This window comes from Ranitomeya imitator, chromosome 2 (assembly GCF_032444005.1).
Source record: "Ranitomeya imitator isolate aRanImi1 chromosome 2, aRanImi1.pri, whole genome shotgun sequence".
Taxonomy (NCBI): domain Eukaryota; kingdom Metazoa; phylum Chordata; class Amphibia; order Anura; family Dendrobatidae; genus Ranitomeya; species Ranitomeya imitator.
In genome coordinates, this window is record NC_091283.1 from 206506473 (window position 1) to 206528347 (window position 21875).

A 21875-nucleotide genomic window follows, 5' to 3' on the forward strand; every position below is an offset into this window, starting at 1 on the left:
ATGTTAGAATGATCAGTGATATTGGAATTTCAGGATGCAAAACAGTTCTGAAGTGCAGCGTTTATCGTGTTATCTGCGCCGAGTGTGTGCTGCACATCTAATAAATACAGACTTCCCAGGAATGTATAATGTGTTTCTTTTCGGCTAATCTGATCGCCCGAGCTGCCAGATCTTTATTACATGTATCTCTATGAACAATGAGCCTCCTCTCGTTTTGCTTTAAACTTCTAACAATCTATTGTATTTCTTTCCTGCGTCCTAAACCTGCTTCCTGCATGGAGCGTTCAACAGGTGATGACCCCAATTTCCTCTGTTTAGCCTCATGTGCGGCTGCCACGAGCCCCGACACCACACCCGGCATACTCCGAGCTGTTGACCTGTAGCCTGTCTCTAGTGGCTCACACATGGATATTGCTGTGTCACACTCGCAGTTTAAGACTCCTATAAACAGGCGCACCTTTCCTTGTATTCCTTACACATGGGCATTAGCCTAGAGATAGTAATCACATACACAAAATATATAAAAGTAATAAAATAAATAAAAAAGACAAGGGTAGCACAGACCAATTTTCCAGAAATATTGCAGTGAGTTGGTAAGTGTCCAAAATGGGCAAACAAAATGTTAAATCGGGTCCGGTGGTGTAAATGTGAACATCACAGGGTGCATACAACCAACGCATCTCGCCATCTTGAGTGGAGTTTTGTTTTTTAACAATTCTACATCCATGGTTCACAGATATAAACTTCAGTACGTGCTTTTATGAACTAATACCAAACTCATCAGCTTTCCTCCATCTCACTTAATCCCCTATCAGACATATCGATCACTATAAACGACTTTCCCCGTATCACAAATCCGCTGTTTCGGTGCAATGCTTGACTCTGCCCTGTCCATCAAATTGCACATCCAAGCTCTCACCATCTTCTGCAGCCTCCAGCTCAAAACCAATTCCAGAATATGTCCTTTCCTCAACCCTTTACTAAATTGCTAGTACCCTCATCATCTCCCACCTTGACTACTGCAATATCCTCCTGTGTGGCCTCTCGGCTAATACTCTCACACCTCTCCAGTCCGTCCTTAATGCTGCTGCTTGATTAACCCATTTCCAATATATGACGTGCAGGGTTTGTCTGACTCTGATGTGGACTCGTTTACCAAACAGAGCCCGTATCTTTGCCGGCAGATGATGGTTGATTTAATCAGCCATCATATGCCTCTAACAGCCCCGGGTGGAGTTGAGCTCCACCCATGGCTGTTAACCTGTCAATGCCGCTGTCAATCTGTGAGAGCGGCATTGAAAACTCGCCGGCACTGTTCTGTGCACCCATAGGCACACATGTGACATGATCGTAGTGCACTGATTGGTTGCCATGATGGCCAAGGGTCTGCTGAAGACGCCTGTGCCTATCATGATAATTTTCCTGTGAAAGACAGCCCGCGGCCGGTGTTCATAGGAGTCTGATTTTTTTGCTATATACAGGGGGGCGAACAAACACTGTGAAAAGAAACAAAAAATATATTAAAAAATTATATAAAAAGTTCAATACCCCATAAGAAATTAAAAATAATAATAAAAAATAATAATAAATAATAATAATAATTAATAATAATAATGCAGCAATACGCTGCATTTGTAAAAGACCAATCTATCAAAATATAAAATTAATCTGATCAGTCTATGTTGTAAGTAGAAGAAAAAAAAAAATGTCAGAATTGCGTTTTTTCAGCTGCCGCAACAACAAGACGATGTAACAAAGAGATGATCAAAATATCGTATCTACCCTAAAATTATATTGATAAAAACATTGGCTCAAGGTGCAGATAAAAAGCTCTAATGCAGCCCCATATCGCAAAAACCGAAAACCTTAGGTTCTTGGAAAATGGTGTCAAAGGCTAAATTTTTTTTCACCACTTAAATAAAAATTGAAAGTATGCAGGCTTGTTATCTGCGTAATCATACTGACAGGTCAGATTTACCATAAAATGAACACTGGCCCTTAAGGGGTTAATGCCAGTCTCCCCTGACTAACCCTCTGCTTCTACAAAACTTTTGGCTTCCAATTCGCCAACAAACCCAGTTCACACTACTAACATTGATCTACAAAGCCGTCCACAATCCCCTCCTCCATTTATCTCCAACTATTCTCCCTAAATCTTCTGGCCCTCCCTAGACCTCTTCCTCTCCTCCGCCGTCGCACGTTCCTCACCTAATCTCCTCCAAGACTTCTTTCGAGCATCCACCGTCCTCTGGAATTCCGAGCCTCATTATCTCCCACATTTGGAACCTCCACATACAACCTGAAAACTCACATCTTCAGGGCAGCCTGCAATGAGTCCACACTCACGGTATTACCACCAGAGCTGCTGCGCAAGATGGTTTACAGCCAATAGCTGGAATGCATGCTAAAACCAGCCTCCAAATCAGCCAAGTCTCAACGTAGCACAAAACCGTGTCAGTAACTGTTCTGTAGAGGAGTCAAAACGTATTAGTCTGAACGGAGCACTAGTCCTTTATCATTGTCAACGAACCTGACCCATGGGGTTCTGCCTGCAGCCCAGGCTGTCTCCACCATCAGGGGCACCAGTGAACACCAGGTCACGCACCTTCCTAGGCAGGCCTGGCACTGCAGCACGGTGGGTCCACGAACCATGAGCACCACCAGCGGGCGTGGCAACCCTAAGTGTTGGATGGGTTACAGGTCGAGACTCTGTGAAGCTGGTCATGTTCTTCTACACGCAACTCGCCCTAAACTTGCCGTTATGGAACTTGCATTGTGCACTGGGCACAGTCATGAGGAACTAAATAGGGTCTTCCCTAAATTGCTCTCACAAAGCTGGAAGCTACAATAGTCCTCAATGTCTTGTGCTAAAGAATTAAGATTTCCCTTTACCGGAATTAAGAGTCCTAGGCCGACTACTAAAAATCAACCACGGCACTACACCTCTCCTTATGGCTGGCACAATGCAGTCAGGGAGGTAAAGTTATCCTGGCATTTACCAAACACAGGCTCATCCATCAGATGCCAGAGAAGCGGGGTCCGTCACTGCTCCAGAGTTAAGTGTGGCGGCTTTCCATCACTCCATCTGATTGGTATTGTGCTTGGTGATGTAAGGCTTGCAGGCAGATGCTCAGCCATAGAGACCCATGCTATGAAGCACCTGGCGCAGTTTTAGTGCTGAAGTTATTTTCAGAGCAGATTTGGACTCTGCAGTTATGGAGTCAGCAGAGCGTTGGTGACTTTACAATTTTATATGCACTTTCAAAGGTGACCCCGTAAATTACCGGCAAGTCGTCCTGTGTGAATGGAGTGGTAATGAGCATGTGCGTCCTTGAATGAAGCAGTGGTCGCACATGCTCACAACATGCTGTATTTGCACATTTGATTGATGATCAAACGTGATGGGATAAAGTGTTATCTGAGCATGCTCGTGTGCTAACCAAGTGACTTAGGCGTGCTCGAATAATGTGTTTGAGCCCTTGCGGCTGTTCAACAGCCGCAACACTTCCAGGGATTGCCTGTTTGCTCAACAGTCACAGCAGGAATTACCTAACAGCAACAAGACATGCAGCCGTGGGAACTCGGAACATATTATTCAAGCATGCCGAATACACTGTTAGCACCCGAGCATGCTCAGATAACACCTTATCCCAGCACGATTGCACATCATTAGTGATCATACATTTCTCAAACAATCCATTAAGCTATGACATCCAGTTTGCAGCTGATCAACATTTTTTTTTGTCATAGTGGAACATGACGTACCATAATACACATTGGGCAGGGAAAGTATTCAGACCCCTTTAAATTTTTCACTCTTTGTTTCATTGCAGCCATTTTGTAAATTCAAAAAAGTTATTTTTTTCCTCATTAATGTGCACTCTGCACCCCATCTTGGCTGAAAAAAACAAAACAGAAATGTAGTAATTTTTGCAAATGTATTAAAAAAGAAAAACTGAAATATCACATGGTCATAAGTATTCAGCCCCTTTGCTCAGTATTGAGTAGAAGCACCTTTTGATCTAGTACAGCCATGAGTCTTCTTGGAAATTATGCAACAAGTTTTTCACCCCTGGATTTGGGGATCCTCTGCCGTTCTTCCTTGCAGATCCTCTCCAGTTCCGTCAGGTTGGATGGTGAACTTTGGTGGACGCCATTTTCAGGTCTCTCCAGAGAAGCTCAATTGGGTTTAGGTCAGGGCTCTGGCTGGGCCGGTCAAGAATGGTCAGAGTTGTTCTGAAGCCACTCCTTTGTTATTTTAGCTGTGTGCTTAGGGTCATTGTCTTGTTGGAAGGTGAACCTTCTGCCAAGTCTGAGGTCCAGAGCACTCTGGAAGAGGTTTTCATCCAGAGTATCTGGATTCGTTTCCTTCAGTGACAACCAGTCGTCCTGTCCCTGCAGCTGAAAAACACCCCCATAGCATGATGCTGCCATCACGTTTCACTGTTGGGATTGTATTGGGCAGGTGATGAGCAGTGCATGGTTTTCTCCACACATGCCGCTTAGAATTATCACCAAAAAGGTCTATCATTTCATCATCATTTCATTTCATCGGACCAGGGAATCTGCAAACTCTATGCGGGCTTTCATATGTCTTGCACTGAGGAGAGGCTTCCGTCGGGCCACTCTGCCATAAAGGCTCGACTGGTGGAGGGCTGCAGTGATAGCTGACTTTGTGGAACTTTCTCCCATCTTCCTACTGCATCTCTGGAGCTCAGCCACAGTGATCTTGGGGTTCTTCTTTACATCTCTCACCAAGGCTCTTCTCCCATGATTGCTCAGTTTGGCTACACGGCCAGGTCTAGGAAGACTTCTGGTGGTCCCAAACTTCTTCCATTTAAGGATTATGGAGGCCACTGTGCTCTTAGGACCCTTGAGTACTGCATAAATTCTGTTGTAAGCTTGGCCAGATCTGTGCCTTGCCACAATTCTGTCTCTGAGCTCCTTGGCCAGTTCCTTTGACCTCATGATTCTCCTTTGGTCTGACATGCACCGTGAGCTGTGAGGTCTTATATAGACAGGTGTGCACCTTTCCAAATCAAGTCCTATCAGTTTAATTACACACAGCTGGACTCCAATGAAGGAGTAGAACCATCTCAAGGAGGATCACAAGGAAATGGACAGCATGTGACTAAGGCTTCTTTCAGACTTCCGTCGGTATGCGGCCGTCTCTAAGCGTCGGCGTGACGTACCGACGGACGTTGGAGTTTTCTAGCACAACGTGGGCACCGGACGCAGTGTTTCAGCGCGTCCGCTGCCCATAGTAAAGTCCCAGGGAGGAGGGGGTGGAGTTCTGGCTGCGCATGCGCAGTAAAAATGCAGGACACGACGTACGAAAAAACGCTCCGTTGACGTTTTTTCGCTACGACGGTCCGCCAAATACCGACGCATCCAGTGCACGATGCGTCGGTAATACAAGTCCATGTGAAAAAAAAACCATCCTGCGGCCAACTTTGCAGGATGCGTGTTTTTTTTCACAGAACGACGCATTGCGACGTGTTCTACAAAAGTAAGTGTGAAAGTAGCCTTACATGCGAGTGTCTGAGCAAATGGGCTGAAGACTTATCACCATGGGATATTTCAGTTTTTGTTTTTTTTAATAAATTTGTAAAAATGTCCACATTTTTGTTTCTTTCAGTCAAGATGGGGTGCAGAGTGCACATTAATGAGAAAAAAAATGAACTTTTTTGCATTTACCAAATGGCTGCAATGAAACAAAGAGTGAAACATTTAAAGGGGTCTGAATTCTTTCCGTACCCACTGTGTATAATAAACGGCTAAATATTTTCCCCTCTGTTTCTGTATAAAACAGCAGAGGATCCGGTTTTGTCATTACCTCTTACACCATCCTGTGCCCTAGGAAGCTGCGCTGCGATGTTACGGGGTAATCCGAGACACACAACCTGCTCTCTGCGGCCCTTTCGACCATTTAACTTTTTTTTTTTAGAAATATCTACTTAAGAGAAGAAACGTCTACTAAATTTATCACACAAATTAAAATGACATCATGTTGAAGACGACGACAAGTTTCCCCACAGCGAGCAGAGCCCGGGAGCCGGCATCTGAAACCACTTACCCCCCCAGAACCCAGATGTTTGGCTGTTCCCGCTGTCAGCGGCTTTATTGATGCATGAGGTTGGTCTAAAAGAACAGGGAACACCAAGTCAGAGCGATCCTGCCCTAATTGCTGCTCCCAGACTGCTTGACAATGATTCTCTGTCCTTAGGATATGTGGCAGTGTTATTCTCATTAATTCTCCGCCTGAGACGTCCTGTTTTTTATTATGTTTTTACAATCTACAATTTCATTCACAATCAATCTTGATTACTGAAGCTAATTTGGCGGCAACTAAATAGTTAAATAAAAAAAAAAACCGGAACGGGTCATTAGAGCTGCCGTTAACTAGATCTCTGCCGTAAGAGAGGACCGCGGTAGAGGAAAAAAAAATAAATAAAAAGTCAAATAAAAGACTTTTTAAAAGTCCGTCCGCCTCCTGACACTACCGGAAGGACACTCAGGTCCGCACTTTTGGTGAGACGCAGAATTTTAGGATTTCGGCTCTGTGCATCTGCACCATACAAAGTCACCAACATGTTATTGCATTGTTGGCATTCAGCAGTTTTGCATTCGCCTTTTTTATTTACAGTCTCGTCTCCATTTTTAAAGGCTCAAAAGTACAGTGGGGCAAAAAAGTATTTAGTCAGTCAGCAATAGTGCAAGTTCCACCACTTAAAAAGATGAGAGGCGTCTGTAATTTACATCATAGGTAGACCTCAACTATGGGAGACAAACTGAGAAAAAAAAATCCAGAAAATCACATTGTCTGTTTTTTTAACATTTTATTTGCATATTATGGTGGAAAATAAGTATTTGGTCAGAAACAAACAATCAAGATTTCTGGCTCTCACAGACCTGTAACTTCTTTAAGAGTCTCCTCTTTCCTCCACTCATTACCTGTAGTAATGGCACCTGTTTAAACTTGTTATCAGTATAAAAAGACACCTGTGCACATCCTCAAACAGTCTGACTCCAAACTCCACTATGGTGAAGACCAAAGAGCTGTCAAAGGACACCAGAAACAAAATTGTAGCCCTGCACCAGGCTAGGAAGACTGAATCTGCAATAGCCAACCAGCTTGGAGTGAAGAAATCAACAGTGGGAGCAATAATTAGAAAATGGAAGACATACAAGACCACTGATAATCTCCCTCGATCTGGGGCTCCACGCAAAATCCCACCCCGTGGGGTCAGAATGATCACAAGAACGGTGAGCAAAAATCCCAGAACCACGCGGGGGGACCTAGTGAATGAACTGCAGAGAGCTGGGACCAATGTAAAAAGGCCTACCATAAGTAACACACTACGCCACCATGGACTCAGATCCTGCAGTGCCAGACGTGTCCCACTGCTTAAGCCAGTACATGTCCGGGCCCGTCTGAAGTTTGCTAGAGAGCATTTGGATGATCCAGAGGAGTTTTGGGAGAATGTCCTATGGTCTGATGAAACCAAACTGGAACTGTTTGGTAGAAACACAACTTGTCGTGTTTGGAGGAAAAAGAATACTGAGTTGCATCCATCAAACACCATACCTACTGTAAAGCATGGTGGTGGAAACATCATGCTTTGGGGCTGTTTCTCTGCAAAGGGGCCAGGACGACTGATCCGGGTACATGAAAGAATGAATGGGGCCATGTATCGTGAGATTTTGAGTGCAAACCTCCTTCCATCAGCAAGGGCATTGAAGATGAAACGTGGCTGGGTCTTTCAACATGACAATGATCCAAAGCACACCGCCAGGGCAACGAAGGAGTGGCTTCGTAAGAAGCATTTCAAGGTCCTGGAGTGGCCTAGCCAGTCTCCAGATCTCAACCCTATAGAAAACCTTTGGAGGGAGTTGAAAGTCCGTGTTGCCAAGCGAAAAGCCAAAAACATCACTGCTCAAGAGGAGATCTGCATGGAGGAATGGGCCAACATACCAACAACAGTGTGTGGCAACCTTGTGAAGACTTACAGAAAACGTTTGACCTCTGTCATTGCCAGCAAAGGATATATTACAAAGTATTGAGATGAAATTTTGTTTCTGACCAAATACTTATTTTCCACCATAATATGCAAATAAAATGTTAAAAAAACAGACAATGATTTTCTGGATTTTTTTTCTCAGTTTGTCTCCCATAGTTGAGGTCTACCTATGATGTAAATTACAGACGCCTCTCATTTTTTTAAGTGGTGGAACTTGCACTATTGCTGACTGACTAAATACTTTTTTGCCCCACTGTAACTGTAGTTCTTCTGATTCTGTTTGTTGCTCGCCCCATGTGCAGGGCAATGCAGTAGCTTAGAGATCTACGTTTATGACTACTGGTTGTAACCATGGATACCTAAGCTACTGCAGTGCCCTGCACACGGGGCGAGCAACATGGAGAATCAGAAGAACTATACTACATTTCTAATTGGAGGTATTTTCTAATATTATTATTATTACACCTACTACATATTGGGATAGCATCTTGGAGATGGGAATACCTTTAATTTAAAAAGGGCGGTCCGGTAAAACCTGTGGAGAGATGATAACTTACTGATTCATGGGGGTACAGGAAAATGTTATCCTGGACTGGGCACTTTTATCCCCATTACTTGCTGACTTCTGGAAAAAGTTATAAGAAATAGTGATGAGCGAAGTTGCTTAGAAATGGTGTTATCTGAGCATGCTGTGGTGCTCACCAAGTGACTTCAGGGGGCTCGAAAAATATGTTCCAGTCCCCGCAGCTGCATGTCTCACGGCTGTTCAATGCCGCAACACACGTGGGCATTGTGTGATGGTTAGGAAATCCCTGCATGTGTCAAACAATCGCAAGACATGCAGCCGCGGGGACTTGAGCATATTTTCCAAGGACGCCGAAGGAATGCATGTAGAGAAGTCAGAAAAAGAAGGTTCCTGAACCTTTAGTGCCGGCAGAATGCTGATGAAGGATGATTACTGTCCACTGAAAAAAAAGTGGAGGGCAAATTACAGAGCTTGAGAATCAGGACAGCTGCTGGACATAGACTGCTCTGTGTACCAAAAACGGGTTTAGGAAGCAGTCAGACGGCGCAAGGATCGTATCGTGATGCTCGGACTGATCGTCTGCACGCCCGACCCGAGTGTGACAGCATGTATTTCTATGTACCGGTCACACGCAGGTCAGGGGAGCTGACGATCAGCCCGAGGATTGCAAGGCTTTTTACACATAGAACTTGGAAGCAGATTGGCAGAAACTTGGGGAAATACGTTTTCCTTATGATTTTTCTCTCCGCCTGACTTTACGATACACTGATACAGTAAGTGAGGTTTCAGAATTTTATTCCGTTCCCACAGAGACAATAAAACAGAAGCGGAGACATCAGACCAGAGCCGGATACGAGGACGCGCACGTCTACCAGTTCCAGAAGAACATCCTGCTGCCATACTTGGATGGCTTCAATTCTCCCTCGACAGGAGGGTTGGGTTCTGGTCTTGGCCTTGATCGTAAGACATTTTCGGGGAGAGGTCGGTCCGTTTTCACTTTTGTTACCTGATGTGGAGGAAAAGAAATAACAATAAGAAAGCTGAATATGAGCAGGCAGTGTTTGGCTACTTCAATAGATCATTTTATCAAAATAAAATGAAGACTGTATTTGGAACAAGACTTTTTATACACCTCGGCAGAAAACGTCACATGTCTAGCTGCAGCGTGAACCTTTATCGAGGATATGTCCGACATTGCCAGACTATATCCTCATGCAGGAGTCATACAATGAACAATCTGTAGTGTGTTCTCCGTCTGCAACATGCTGTCTATCTGTAGACGTCGTCTGTCAGTAGGGAGGTTATGATGCTGGAGGATAGGCAGCCCAATGATGGGGAGGAAGGTAAGAGCCCAAGCACAGCAGGCTTTCTGTAAGGTTGCTGACATCTGCTGCATCAGAAGCAGCAGCACAGCCAGTCATATCAAGGAGTAGCACAGACTCTACATCATCAACTGATAAGAGGAATGAAGCAACTAAAACTACATTGGTACAAAAGACAATATGGTTTTTGATTCAGATACACCTATTTGTTGTACTCTCCAGTTACAGGAGGAAGATAGAGTCTGGAGAACAAACAGCTTCTCCAACTAAAACTTAAAAGGGACGGTTTCATGACCAACATGATTAATCCTATCCCTGGCACATCCACGCCCGTCCCATCTACTGCCACTTTGCTGAGCCTAGGAGACTGACTATTCGGCAACCCTGCTCTATTGCCCTAGTATATACTTCTGTGCTTTGTCCTGATTTTCCCGTTCCCGTTGTCTTCCTGCTTGCTTTATGATTTTGTTCCCGACATTACCTCCTGGTTCTGACCCGGCTGCTCTAACATCCTTCTTGCCGGCTTGCACCACCGAACAGCATCTAAGTACGTGGTCCAGCCAGGGAACCCCTGTGTAAGTCCAGATCCCTGTACAGCTGTTACAGGGTGAAGGTCAGGGCAGAATGAAGTAGCTGGAGCCAAGCCTGTTTGTGGTAGCCATTTTGGAGCCCACGTGCCAATGACCGACACCAAAATACTACTCATTAACAACAACTTCAGAGATTCCGGCTATCTCCTCACCTAGTCTCCATCACTTCTTTATGGTTTATGGTTCAGCTAGCCAGTGGTGCTTGTTGTACTGGCTACGAAAACACAGTTGAACCTCATGACCCGTATTGTGCGGCGCTTCAAGCCCTGCCACTAGCGTGCCCTCATTTCCGGACATGAGCATTAGCCTGAAGCTGTCCTGTATGTGTGGAGTCAGCAAAGGTGTTCTGCAGCTCCAACACACAGCACTGTCCTCAACCCGGCACTAACATCAGTCGTCCTGCCTGTGATGGAGACATTGCCCAGCTCATATATGAACATATAGCTCTGTCAGAGATGACACTCATTGATCATTTGCTCCAAGTTGGTCCCAATATAACCCCCTTTAATGTAGTGAGGAACACTGAGGAGCGCACATTATTTACATACAGCTCCCAAGGGTCCTACCTTAGATAATTCTCCCAGATCTGGTCTCACCCATCCGAGTTTGTCAAGGACACAGTTATCAAATGCCTGCTGCTGCTTACGGCAGCGACGGAGCTCCAATAAGCCAGTGTAGTCCAAACACGTCCAATATTCAGTAAAGGGCTCGGCACAATGAGCCTTAATTTTCCTAAAAATAAATGAATAAATAATGATTAACGGTTACACAAGACCAAGAAAGATTAGTGGTAAATGGGTTCTCACCTACTCGGGCAAACCCTGTATAAATTATTTATATCTTTGACTGCGGAATACATTAACAGATGCTCACCTCCCACCCCGCTGCCGCTCCAGCGATGTTGGCGTCAGGTCTCGCGTGGCAATTATGCCCTGTGAACACTGCAGACAATCAGTGGTCGCTAATGAGCTGTTTCGCTCACTCTTCTTCTGGAGGAATCTCAGAGATCAGTGTTAACTGCAGCCCGGTACTCGCCCTTTAAATGATATTCACAAGCCAAGATCGGATTTTATTATGGCACGTAAAAGTTTGGGCACCCCTGACCAAAATTAGTTATTGTGAACAGTTAAGCAAGTTGATGGGCATCCTGCATGGTAGTACCTAGTAGTAGCACCCCCTTCTGCAAGTATCACAGCTTGTAAATGATTTTTGTAGCCAGCCAAGCATCTTTCAATAATTGTTTGAGGGATTTACATCCATTCTTCCTAGGAAAATTCTTCCCGTTCTGTGAGATTCCTGGGTCGTCTTCCATCCTCTGCTATTTTGAGGTCTAGCCACAGATTTTCAATTAGGTTCAGATGAGTAGACCGAGGGCCATTGTAAAACCTTCAGTTTGCACCTTTTGAGGTCGTCTATTGTGGACTTTGACGTGTGTTTAGGATAATTATCCATTTGTAGAATCCATCCTCTTCCTCTTTTCACCTTCAGCTTTTTTACAGATGGTGTTATGTTTGCATGAAGAATTTGTTGAAATTTCATTGAATCCATTCTTCTTTTTATCCGTGAAATGTTTCCCGAGCCATTGGCTGCAACACAACCACAGAGCATGGTTGATCCGCCTCCATGCTTAATGATTGGTGAGATGTTTGTTTCCTGAAATTCTGTGCCTTTTTTCTCCACACATACCTTTGATCACTGTGGCCATTAGAGTTCTATTTTATCCTCATCAGTCCAAAGTACTTGCCTCCAAAATGCATCAGGCTTGTTAAGATGCTCTGTTGCATACTTCTCATGCTGAATTTTATAGTGACGATGAAGGAGAGGTTTTCTTCTGAGGACTCTTCCATGATGGCCATAATTGTGCAGTTATACCACAACTCCAGAGTCTGCTAAATCTTTCTGAAGGTATTTTGCCCTCAAGCGGGGGTTCTGATTTCCCTCTCTAGCAATCCTATGAACAGCGCTCATTGAAATTTTGCTTGGTCTTCCAGACCTTATCTTGACCTCCACTGTTCCTGTTAGCTGCCATTACTCAATTACATTTCAAACTGAGTAAAGCATTAAGCTACTTACTGGTAGCGGCATTTTTCGGAGGCCCATGACAGCACTACGAGAGAGGGGATCCGCCCTTCAGGAACAGGAAACCTACAGATACAAAAGGGCGGCACCTCTCCCTATGCATCAGTTGTATTTCAGAGCCTGAGAGGACTACCGCGGTTAGTAGCACACAAATATACATTATATACAGTTTATGTACAAAAATAATCCATCATATTGAACTATATACCACACGTGAGATCTATCTATCTCATTATATATACTATAGGAAGTGCAACCCCCACGTGAATAGGGAGGGAACTAAGGGTGCTGTCATGGGCCTCCGAAAAATGCCGCTACCAGTAAGTAGCTTAATGCTTTATTCGGATTCCCATGACAGCACTACGAGAGAATTACAGAAGACACAAAAGAGAATAGTAAAACCAAAAACACTCAGTTTGAAAAAATGTTGCAGTAATCCGCAAGTGCTAGTAAAAGATGTAAAAAACAGGGTATTTGGTTGATACGTTTTTTGCAAAAAATGTATACTAAGCTGCTCTACCAATCTTCACGGTATACCCTTATCAGAGCAGTCCTAACTAATGTATGCAATCCCTATCTGATGTATTTAAAAACCTGATCATCTGTATATAACCTGTGTGAACAGGGTTCAGAGAGGAAAAATCCATGTGTGCATACAGGGTAGAACAGCTTTTGTGCAGATAGCCCAAGAGGAGTGGTGGAACTCCCCAGTCTTGTAGACACAAGAGAGAATTACAGAGATGTAAACTACCTTAGGGAGGGACTATAGCCTGCAGCACCCTTAACCCGAAGGTGAGATCAGAAGAGAACCCCAAGTCCAACCTATAGTGCTTGAAAAAGGTGGAAGGGGATGACCACGTAGCTGCCTTACATATCTGGTCGATCGACACTCCAGATCTTTCCGCCCAGGATGTAGCCATGGCGCGGGTGGAATGTGCCCTCAGATTCTGCGGAGCTGGACCTCCACCTGCAGTATAAGCCAGAGAGATAGCCTCCCTAATCCACTTCGCTAGCGTGTACTTTGAAACTTTAAGACCTTTCCTGGGACCTTGGAAGGATAGAAACAACGCATCCTCTCTCTTCCAAGCATCAGTGACTGATATATATTCTAATAGACATCTCCTAACATCTAATGTATGGAGTAACTCCTCTTTGGAATTAGAAGGATTAGGGAGAAATGACGGTAACACTATCTCGTGAGATCTGTGAAAATCTGAGGCCACTTTTGGTAAATAAGCTGGATCTGGTCTGAGGACTACTCTGTCCTGTAAAAATTCTGTATAAGGGGACAGCCTAGAAAGAGCCTGTATGTCTCCTACCCTACGAGCAGATGTAATTGCCACCAAAAACGCTGTTTTGAGGGATAGTAATTTAAGTGAGGCTGAATGTAAGGGCTCAAATGGTTCCTTAGTCAAGGCTGAAAGGACTAGATTGAGATCCCAAGGCATGGACCTATTCCTGTGTATAGGTCTGGATCTACTAGATGCTTTGATAAACCTTGATACCCAATAATTACCCGCAATGTTACAAGAAAATAGAGCCCCCAGGGCTGATACTTGTACTTTTAGTGTACTTGTGGATAGATTTAGCTCTAGCCCCCTCTGCAGGAATTCTAGAATCTGGTTGATTGGTATACCCTCTTCAATATTAAAATTTGAAGAGGCCAGAAACTTCCTCCAAGTTCTAGAGTAGATCATAGTTGTTATGTTTTTCCTACTCTTCATAAGGGTATCAATTAGGTTTGGAGAAAAACCTCTGCTTTTTAACAATGACCTCTCAAAAACCATGCCGTCAAATGGAGACCCTTCACTTGTGGATGGTTGATTGGACCTTGATGAAGTAAGTCCGGAATGTCCGGCAGCACCCAGGGGTCTTTCACGGACATGGTCCTGAGCCAGGAAAACCAAGCTCTTCTGGGCCAGAACGGAGCGATCAGTATGACTCTCGCTTGATCCTCCCTTATCTTTCTGACCACCAGCGGCAATAGATTGAGCGGGGGGAACGCATATGCCAACCGGAAATCCCATCTGATCAGGAAGGCATCCACTGCCAGTGGATATTCCCTGGGATTTAAGGAACAGAAATTTATCGTCTTTCTGTTGTGCTTGGTGGCAAATAAGTCCACTTCTGGATGACCCCACATGTGGACAATCCGGTTGAAGATCTTTGTGTTCAGAGACCATTCTCCTTGTTTTAAGGTGCTTCGACTTAGAAAGTCTGCTCTTATATTCTCTCTCCCTCTTATGTGAACTGCGGATAAAGATAGAAAATGGTTTTCTGCTGTCTGGAGCAGGCGATCCGCTACTTCCATCAGGGACTTGGAGCGTGTTCCACCCTGGTGATTCACATAGGCCACTGCCACCTGGTTGTCGGAGAGGATTTTGACATGGTGACCCTGTAGATATACGAGGAGTTCTTTAATTGAGAATTCAATTGCCATTAACTCCTTCTGATTGGAAGAGGCTGATGTTTGGGGATCCCATAACCCCTGGACTACTACGTCACCCATGTGTGCCCCCCACCCCGTGGGGCTGGCGTCCGTCGTAATTACCCGAGTCACTTGAGTCACCCAGGGAACTCCTGCTGACAGATTGTCTTCCTCTAGCCACCATTTAAGAGATGCCAGAACCTCTGGACTCAATGTCATCTGACCCTGCAAGGAACCCTGTAAGACTATCATAATTCAGTACTTCAAACTGTAAAGGTCTGGAGTGGAACTGTGCCCAACAGACGGCGGGAATACAGGAAGTTAGGGAACCTAATAAAGACATAGCCTGCCTAAGAGTCATGGTTGGTTTATTAATTGCTTTTAATACCTGTTGTTGGATATGGAGCAGTTTATCAGGTGGAAGACGGCATTGTTGGGACTCGGAATCTAACAGCAGCCCTAGAAATCTCTGGGTTTTTAGGGTTTGTAATCGGGATTTTTCATCTAATATATAATTGCCTAGAATACTACTTCCTGCAATGTGTGCCAACTTCCTGTCCGGAGCTAATGTCCGGAGCTAATGTCCGGAGATAAGTGACGTCAACAGTGTCCAGTGTCTGATTGGTTGCCGCCTGCTGCGAGCGACCAATCAGAAATGTGCCGTACTGTGACACACTCCGCCCGCCATTTTGGTGTGATTTTTGAATTTTTACCTCACAGCAAGTTTGTACTGCGTGGAGGCGGGCCCAGTGACGTTGCTCTTCAAGCTCCTGCCGAATTTCGTCAAAAAAATGATAATACCATTTACCAAAACTATATATATTTAGTTGTGAAGTGGTTCAGTGACATTTTCACACCAATTTTGAACTTTTGTTTGGTGTTTTCTCCATATACTGCATATTATTCACTGACTGTTATACTGAGAGACTGCCGTTTATTAACCTCTTCTTTGCCACATTGGGTATATTGCTCTATTATTTGCCACATAAGGACATTGTCCATTATTGCCCAGCAATTTCTTAAATAACAAGAATTGTCAAGAGCTGGTAAGTGCAGCCATTTTTTGTTCTTTCTTACTATTATTTATTAATTGTATTATTCTTACATTTGAATAAAGTATATATGGATTCTAGACTCCCGATTCTTTAGAATCGGGCTGCCATCTAGTAGTTTATAATCCAGCCCAGATGTTCTAGTTTGGACATAGCTGTTTTTACCTGAGCAAGGCAATGGTCTGCTGAGATTCCAACTATCAGGAAATCATCCAGATAAAGGATTATGAGGATATCAGATTCACGTAAGTGCGCCATGACCTCCGCAACAACTTTAGTGAATACTCGGGGAGACGTTGAGAGGCCGAAGGGAAGGGCTCTAAATTGAAAGTGTCGAACAATACCCCCCCATAGACACCGCCACACGTAGAAACCTCTGAAAGTTTTCATGGATAGGAACATGATAATACGCATCTTTTAAGTCCACAACTACCATGAAGCAGTGTTTGAACAACATTTTTATTGCAGAGCTGATTGACTCCATTTTAAATGTGGCCTTAACCAGGTATTCATTAAGGGATTTAAGGTTAATAATAGTCCTAAATGACCTGTCTGGTTTTTGAATCAGAAATAGAGGAGAGTAGAATCCACTCCCTCTTTCTGACTCTGGGACCTCAATCAGCACGTTCTTAAGGCATAAACTCACAACTTCTGCCTCTAAAGCCGTCTGTTCAATAGTGGAGGAGCGTAAGGGGGTTAACATAAATTTATCCCGAGGCCAGTGAATAAATTCCAATTTCAGACCTTCTGAAATAATACCTCGGACCCAGTCACTATTTGAGATGTTAGTCCATGCGGAAGAGAAGGCTGACAATCTCCCTCCCACAGGGATTGCTAGTCATTGGTCCGGTTTCTTACGTTCTTTTGAGGAACGGCGGAACATGTAACCCGTACCTCTCCTGCGTCTATCCTCCCATCTAAAATTCTCTCTAGAGGGCGAGGATGCGCGCTTCCTTCCGCGACCAAATCTCCTCCTGTTGAATGGACGCCGATAAGAGGCTGATGACAAACCAGGGAATTTTTTCTTGTCATCTCCAGCCTTTTCAAGCAGCTCATCCAAGGTTGGCCCGAAGAGATATTCCCCTTTGCATGGAATAGCGCATAATTTGGACCTTGATTGAATGTCACCCGACCAACACTTCAACCACAGGGCTCTACGAGCCGCGTTGGAGAGTCCTGCTGCTCTGGCCGCCATTCTGACCGAATCGACCGACGCGTCCGACAGGAAAGCCGCAGCATCTTGAATCACCGGAAGCACACTTAGAATAGAACTTCTGGAAGCGCCTTCTTTAAGCTGGGATTCCAACTGTTCCAGCCAGACCATTAGGGATCTGGCTGTACAAGTCGCAGCCACTGCCGGTCTCAAGGATCCGGCTGCCATCTCCCAAGTACCTTTAAGGAAGGTATCCGCCTTCCTGTCAAGAGGGTCTTTAAGGGATCCCATGTCCTCGAAAGGTAATGCGGCTCTCTTTGATGCCTTTGCCACCGCGGCATCTAATTTAGGGGCCTTGTCCCAGGTATCCACAGTCGTATCCTCAAAGGGATACCTGCGTTTTAAAGCTGGTGGTAATGAGCCTTTCTTCTCCGGTTTCTTCCATTCTCGGAGAATCAGGTCTTGAATTTTATCATTCACCGGGAAGGATCTACGCTTCTTGTGTTCCAAGCCACTGAACATTAACTGCTGACGGGAAAGCTGAGTCTTAGGTTCTTCTAGGCCCATCGTACCTCTGACCGACTTAACTAATTTATCCACCCGGTCCAGAGGCAGACAGAATCGGCCAGATTCCTCTTCTGATGACGAGGAAGAGAGATTTGAGCCATAAGAACCTTCCTCTTTATCTTCCTCTGACGAATCAGAGATCACCGAGGCTCTCTGTTTTGAACTTCCCGCCTGGGACATAGACCGCAGGGATTCCCTTACTTCTGTACGGATCATCTCACGTAGATTAGCCGTAGAAGCAGATTCTTCTGCTACCTAGGGGAGGACAATAAGGGTGATACCATCTATCTAGCCTGATGTCACTCAACCCCTCCACTCCTGTAGACCTCACCGTCTGTTGTATACAGGAGGCGCATAATTTTTTAGTATAAGAATCTGGTAACGGGACTTCACACAGGGCACACTCCTTATGTTTCGACTTTGCACTTTTCTTCCCCTAGAATGACAAAGTATAAGGGGCCCGCGTCACTGAGTGAGCATTCACGTAGATCACTTACCAGTGTACGCCAAAAAAGGTACCGGAACACGAGGGGGTTCTTTGCCAGTCGATGCTCTAGATCCCTGCTTGGACGAGCTTTTACGGCTGGACTGGTCACTCCTGGCATGCTCCTTCTCTGTGGGCTTTTGTCGCACCTCCTCCGACAGCTGAAGCTGCCGCTCACCATCACTCTCCATGATGTGGATGTGACCAAAGGCAGAGCTCTAAATCCAGCTCCTGCTTAAATCCCCCTCAGATCCGGTCAGCAGGCTGCCTGGCGCCACTCTCATTGGTTCCTGCTGATGAGGCTACAGCTGGGGGGTCAGCGCAGTGTGTGAGGAGTCCGGCATTCAGGATCGATGGGCGCCGCCATCTTGGATGAACTGCGCATGCGCAGTTCCCCAGTGACCCGGAAGCGCCTGCCGACTCCGCCCCCTCGACGTCACTGCACCCGGAAACGCTCCAGCTAACGCTGAGAGCGATGCAGGACGCCGAAGAGCACTCAGCAGCGCTCCGGATAGCGTTCCCCTCCTGGCACCGCTACCTCACCACCGCGCTGCACCACCACATGGACCAAAGGAGCGCTATACTTACCGGCGCCGGCGCTGAAGGAGATCAGGAATCCTCCGGACTCTGCTCCCTGCTGTCTACGTCACTGACGTGCAGTCCAGCCAGGACCACCGTGACGTCTTCCAGGGGCTTCCGCACCGGCCGAGGTAGGAGACCCCCCGCTACCTGAATCGACCGGCCGGCCTGGGATCCTTTCCTACGAGATTCATCTGTAGGATCCTGTCCCTTCAGGAACAGGAAACCAACTGGCATAGGGAGAGGTGCCGCCCTTTTGTATCTGTAGGTTTCCTGTTCCTGAAGGGCGGATCCCCTCTCTCGTAGTGCTGTCATGGGAATCCGAATAAAGGCAACTTGAAAACGCTTTGCCATCTTCTTATATCCTTCACCTGCTTTGTGGACCTACAACATTTTCATTTTCAGAGAGCTAGGCAGCTGCTTGGAAGAACCCATGGCTGCTGTTTTTTGGCACAAGGTCAGAGGCTGGGTTTTTATAAAGCTGGGAAATTTGCATCATCTGGCCTAAAAGGATAATTAAGGTCTGAAATATTAGTCAAAGTTATCAAAGCGCTCAAATCTCCAAGGGTGTCCAAACTTTTGCATCGACTCTTTCCTTTTTGTAATTTTTAAAATGCAAAAGATGAAAATATATATATATTTTTGTGCCTAAAATACAAAAGAAGTGTGTCATCTGTAACTTTAGCCCTTTTACAGATCATTTCATCTTCAACTTGCTTAACTGTTCACAATAACAGTAATTTTCACCAGGGGTGCCCAAACTTTTACCTGCCACTATAAGCCCTGGCAATTTTTCCCTGTTAATAACAAAACAGAGTTTCGAGTTTTTTTTAGTACATGAGGGTTTTAAAGCAATACTTCTTATTCTTGTTGGGTTTTGAATCCATGTTTCGGTATTTTTTTCTGTGCTAAAAGTTACACTATCATAAAAAAAAAAAATACTGTACAGCCAAACATTTTTGTTTCAATAGCACATCTACTACTAAAATGTGTGGGCCAGTGGTGGGGGGTTTATTTTCATGTTTTTTCTTTTACAGATTATATACCCCACAAGGTCCTTACATAGTTTTTTTCTCTTTTTCAGGGGAGGGGTGGTGGATGATCTTAAAGGGAACCTGTCACCTGAATTTGGCGGGACCGGTTTTCGGTCATATGGACTGTTGAAACCAAGACAGGCTCTCTGTGCACCCTTGGCATTGTCAAACTGTTCAGTTCACCTTCCCGCCATCTATTTCAACCATGTGAAGTGAAAGTGGTCAACCACCATTAAGAAAAGGGTAAAGATGAACTTTAAGCCAAGTAGGAGGAAGGTGCAGAGGATCGTGTATGGTTTGAACAGTCCTTTGGTGCTCATATCACTCATCTCCATGGGGTCACATTCGGACCACCCCAACTTTTACAGACACATGGCGCTCGACAAGCGTCTAAACAATACAATTTAAAAGGTTCGATCTAATTAACACCATGAAAAATAGACTAGTTTTCTGGATGCAATAACAGACACAATAAGTTGTCAGCTTTGCTGTGTAGACTGGGGCAATGTCGACACTATTGGGAAAGAAATAGCAGCTCTGGATATGTAGATAAAGCCGGATTATGACGTCGTGCGCACAAACACCGTTACCTGAAAACATCCAGGGCGCACTCATTTACTTTTCTGCCTTCATTCAGACACTTTCTTGGGTCTTTCTCTTCCCAGCGACACAACATGAACTCTTTATTAGTCTTGTCACATTGGGACCCATAGTGATGGGCTGCAGCCTTCAGCACGGCGGAGCTGACATTGACCTAAATTGTTCCAGAAAAGAATAATCAATTAATTATCTCCTGGGAAAAACAGTTCCCCACAAAGACGATAACACTGCTTATAGAGGCAGCATATTGCAGTATGTGACTGGTGCAGGTGTATGGAGCGAGATGGGAAACACTGCGGGTGCTGGCTGTGATATACAGATGATACCTGCTTCTAACAGCATCGGTCGGAGTTTGCTCTTGTTCGCTGCTTATTAACTACTTAAATGCCACTGTCAGTCTCCCTACGGTGGATTGTGTCATGCTGACAGCCTCACTTACCCTCCCCAGGTCCAGCACTGTCTCTCTGGGGCTTTGGACTTTATTGATTGACTGTCACCAAAATCAGCGGCTTATGCCATCCACAGCAGATGAGCTCAGTGATTGGCTGCAGCGCTGTCGATGTGACATGTCCTCTTCAATCACTGAGGTCAGCCGCTATAGATTGCAAGATCCAGGGACCCCGCATCAACAGCGCTGCAGCCAATCACTGAGCTCAGTCGCTACAGACGGCATGAGGTGGGAAACTCAACGATTGGCTGCAGCGCTGTCAAAGTGACTTCATCATTGCAGTCAGTCGCTGTAGATGGCATTATCCTTACCGATTGGCTGCAGCGTTGTGGATGTGACTCTTCTGCTGCAGCCAATCATCTAATCCCAGAGCAGAGAAGGCAGCGGTGGCTGCGGGGGGCCAGTACAGCTCAGCTGGGGTCTACGCCCCTGACTTCGGCCCATTGTGGAGAGATAATGCTGGATATACACGTCCACACTCCAATGTGCAGTACCAGACCCAGCCAGGGGCCGGAGTGGCGCTGTGCGCTCTTCTGCACGTCTGTCAGCATGGGCCATGTATGAGGGGATGCCCTTTATCTCTATGGTGCAGCCAGTCCCAGCAGCCCCCAAAGTCTGGGCATCAGGTGTCGCACACGGGGGTCTCCAGCATTCCCCAGTGTGCTGTGTGCAGGGCGCCTGGTGACACTGCCCGCTGTCAGACACACCCGCTATATCAGTGCACACACAGGCTCCACACAGACATAGCTACCTCCTTCACCGACAGCTCATCGTGCGTGGGTAATTCCACGATCCCGGGCATGGCTCCGTCCGTCCCGGGAAGGTCAGCCTACTGCGCATGCGCGATTACTCTTTCTCGTCGCATAAAAATGACGTCATCGCGTCCTCAGGTTGCTAGACCGATAAGGTGATTTCCCCGGATACACGGCGGCTGCAGTCTATTTCAGTCATGTCTCCTACACAGGAGGCTGCTCCAGGCGGGAGAGCGCTGT

At 45.5% G+C, this 21875-nt stretch overlaps 1 protein-coding gene across 1 annotated transcript; it reads right to left on the bottom strand.

The window, feature by feature from the left end:
* Positions 1–9325: 9325 nt before the first annotated feature.
* Positions 9326–21841, bottom strand: NDUFA8 (NADH:ubiquinone oxidoreductase subunit A8). The gene is made up of 4 exons (XM_069748529.1): positions 21635–21841; positions 20426–20589; positions 11026–11191; positions 9326–9553 (listed from the first exon to the last, which is right to left on the bottom strand). Exons 1-4 carry the CDS (start codon positions 21683–21685, stop codon positions 9416–9418), a joined length of 519 nt encoding a protein of 172 aa, XP_069604630.1. The 5' UTR covers positions 21686–21841; the 3' UTR covers positions 9326–9415.
* Positions 21842–21875: the final 34 nt, after the last annotated feature.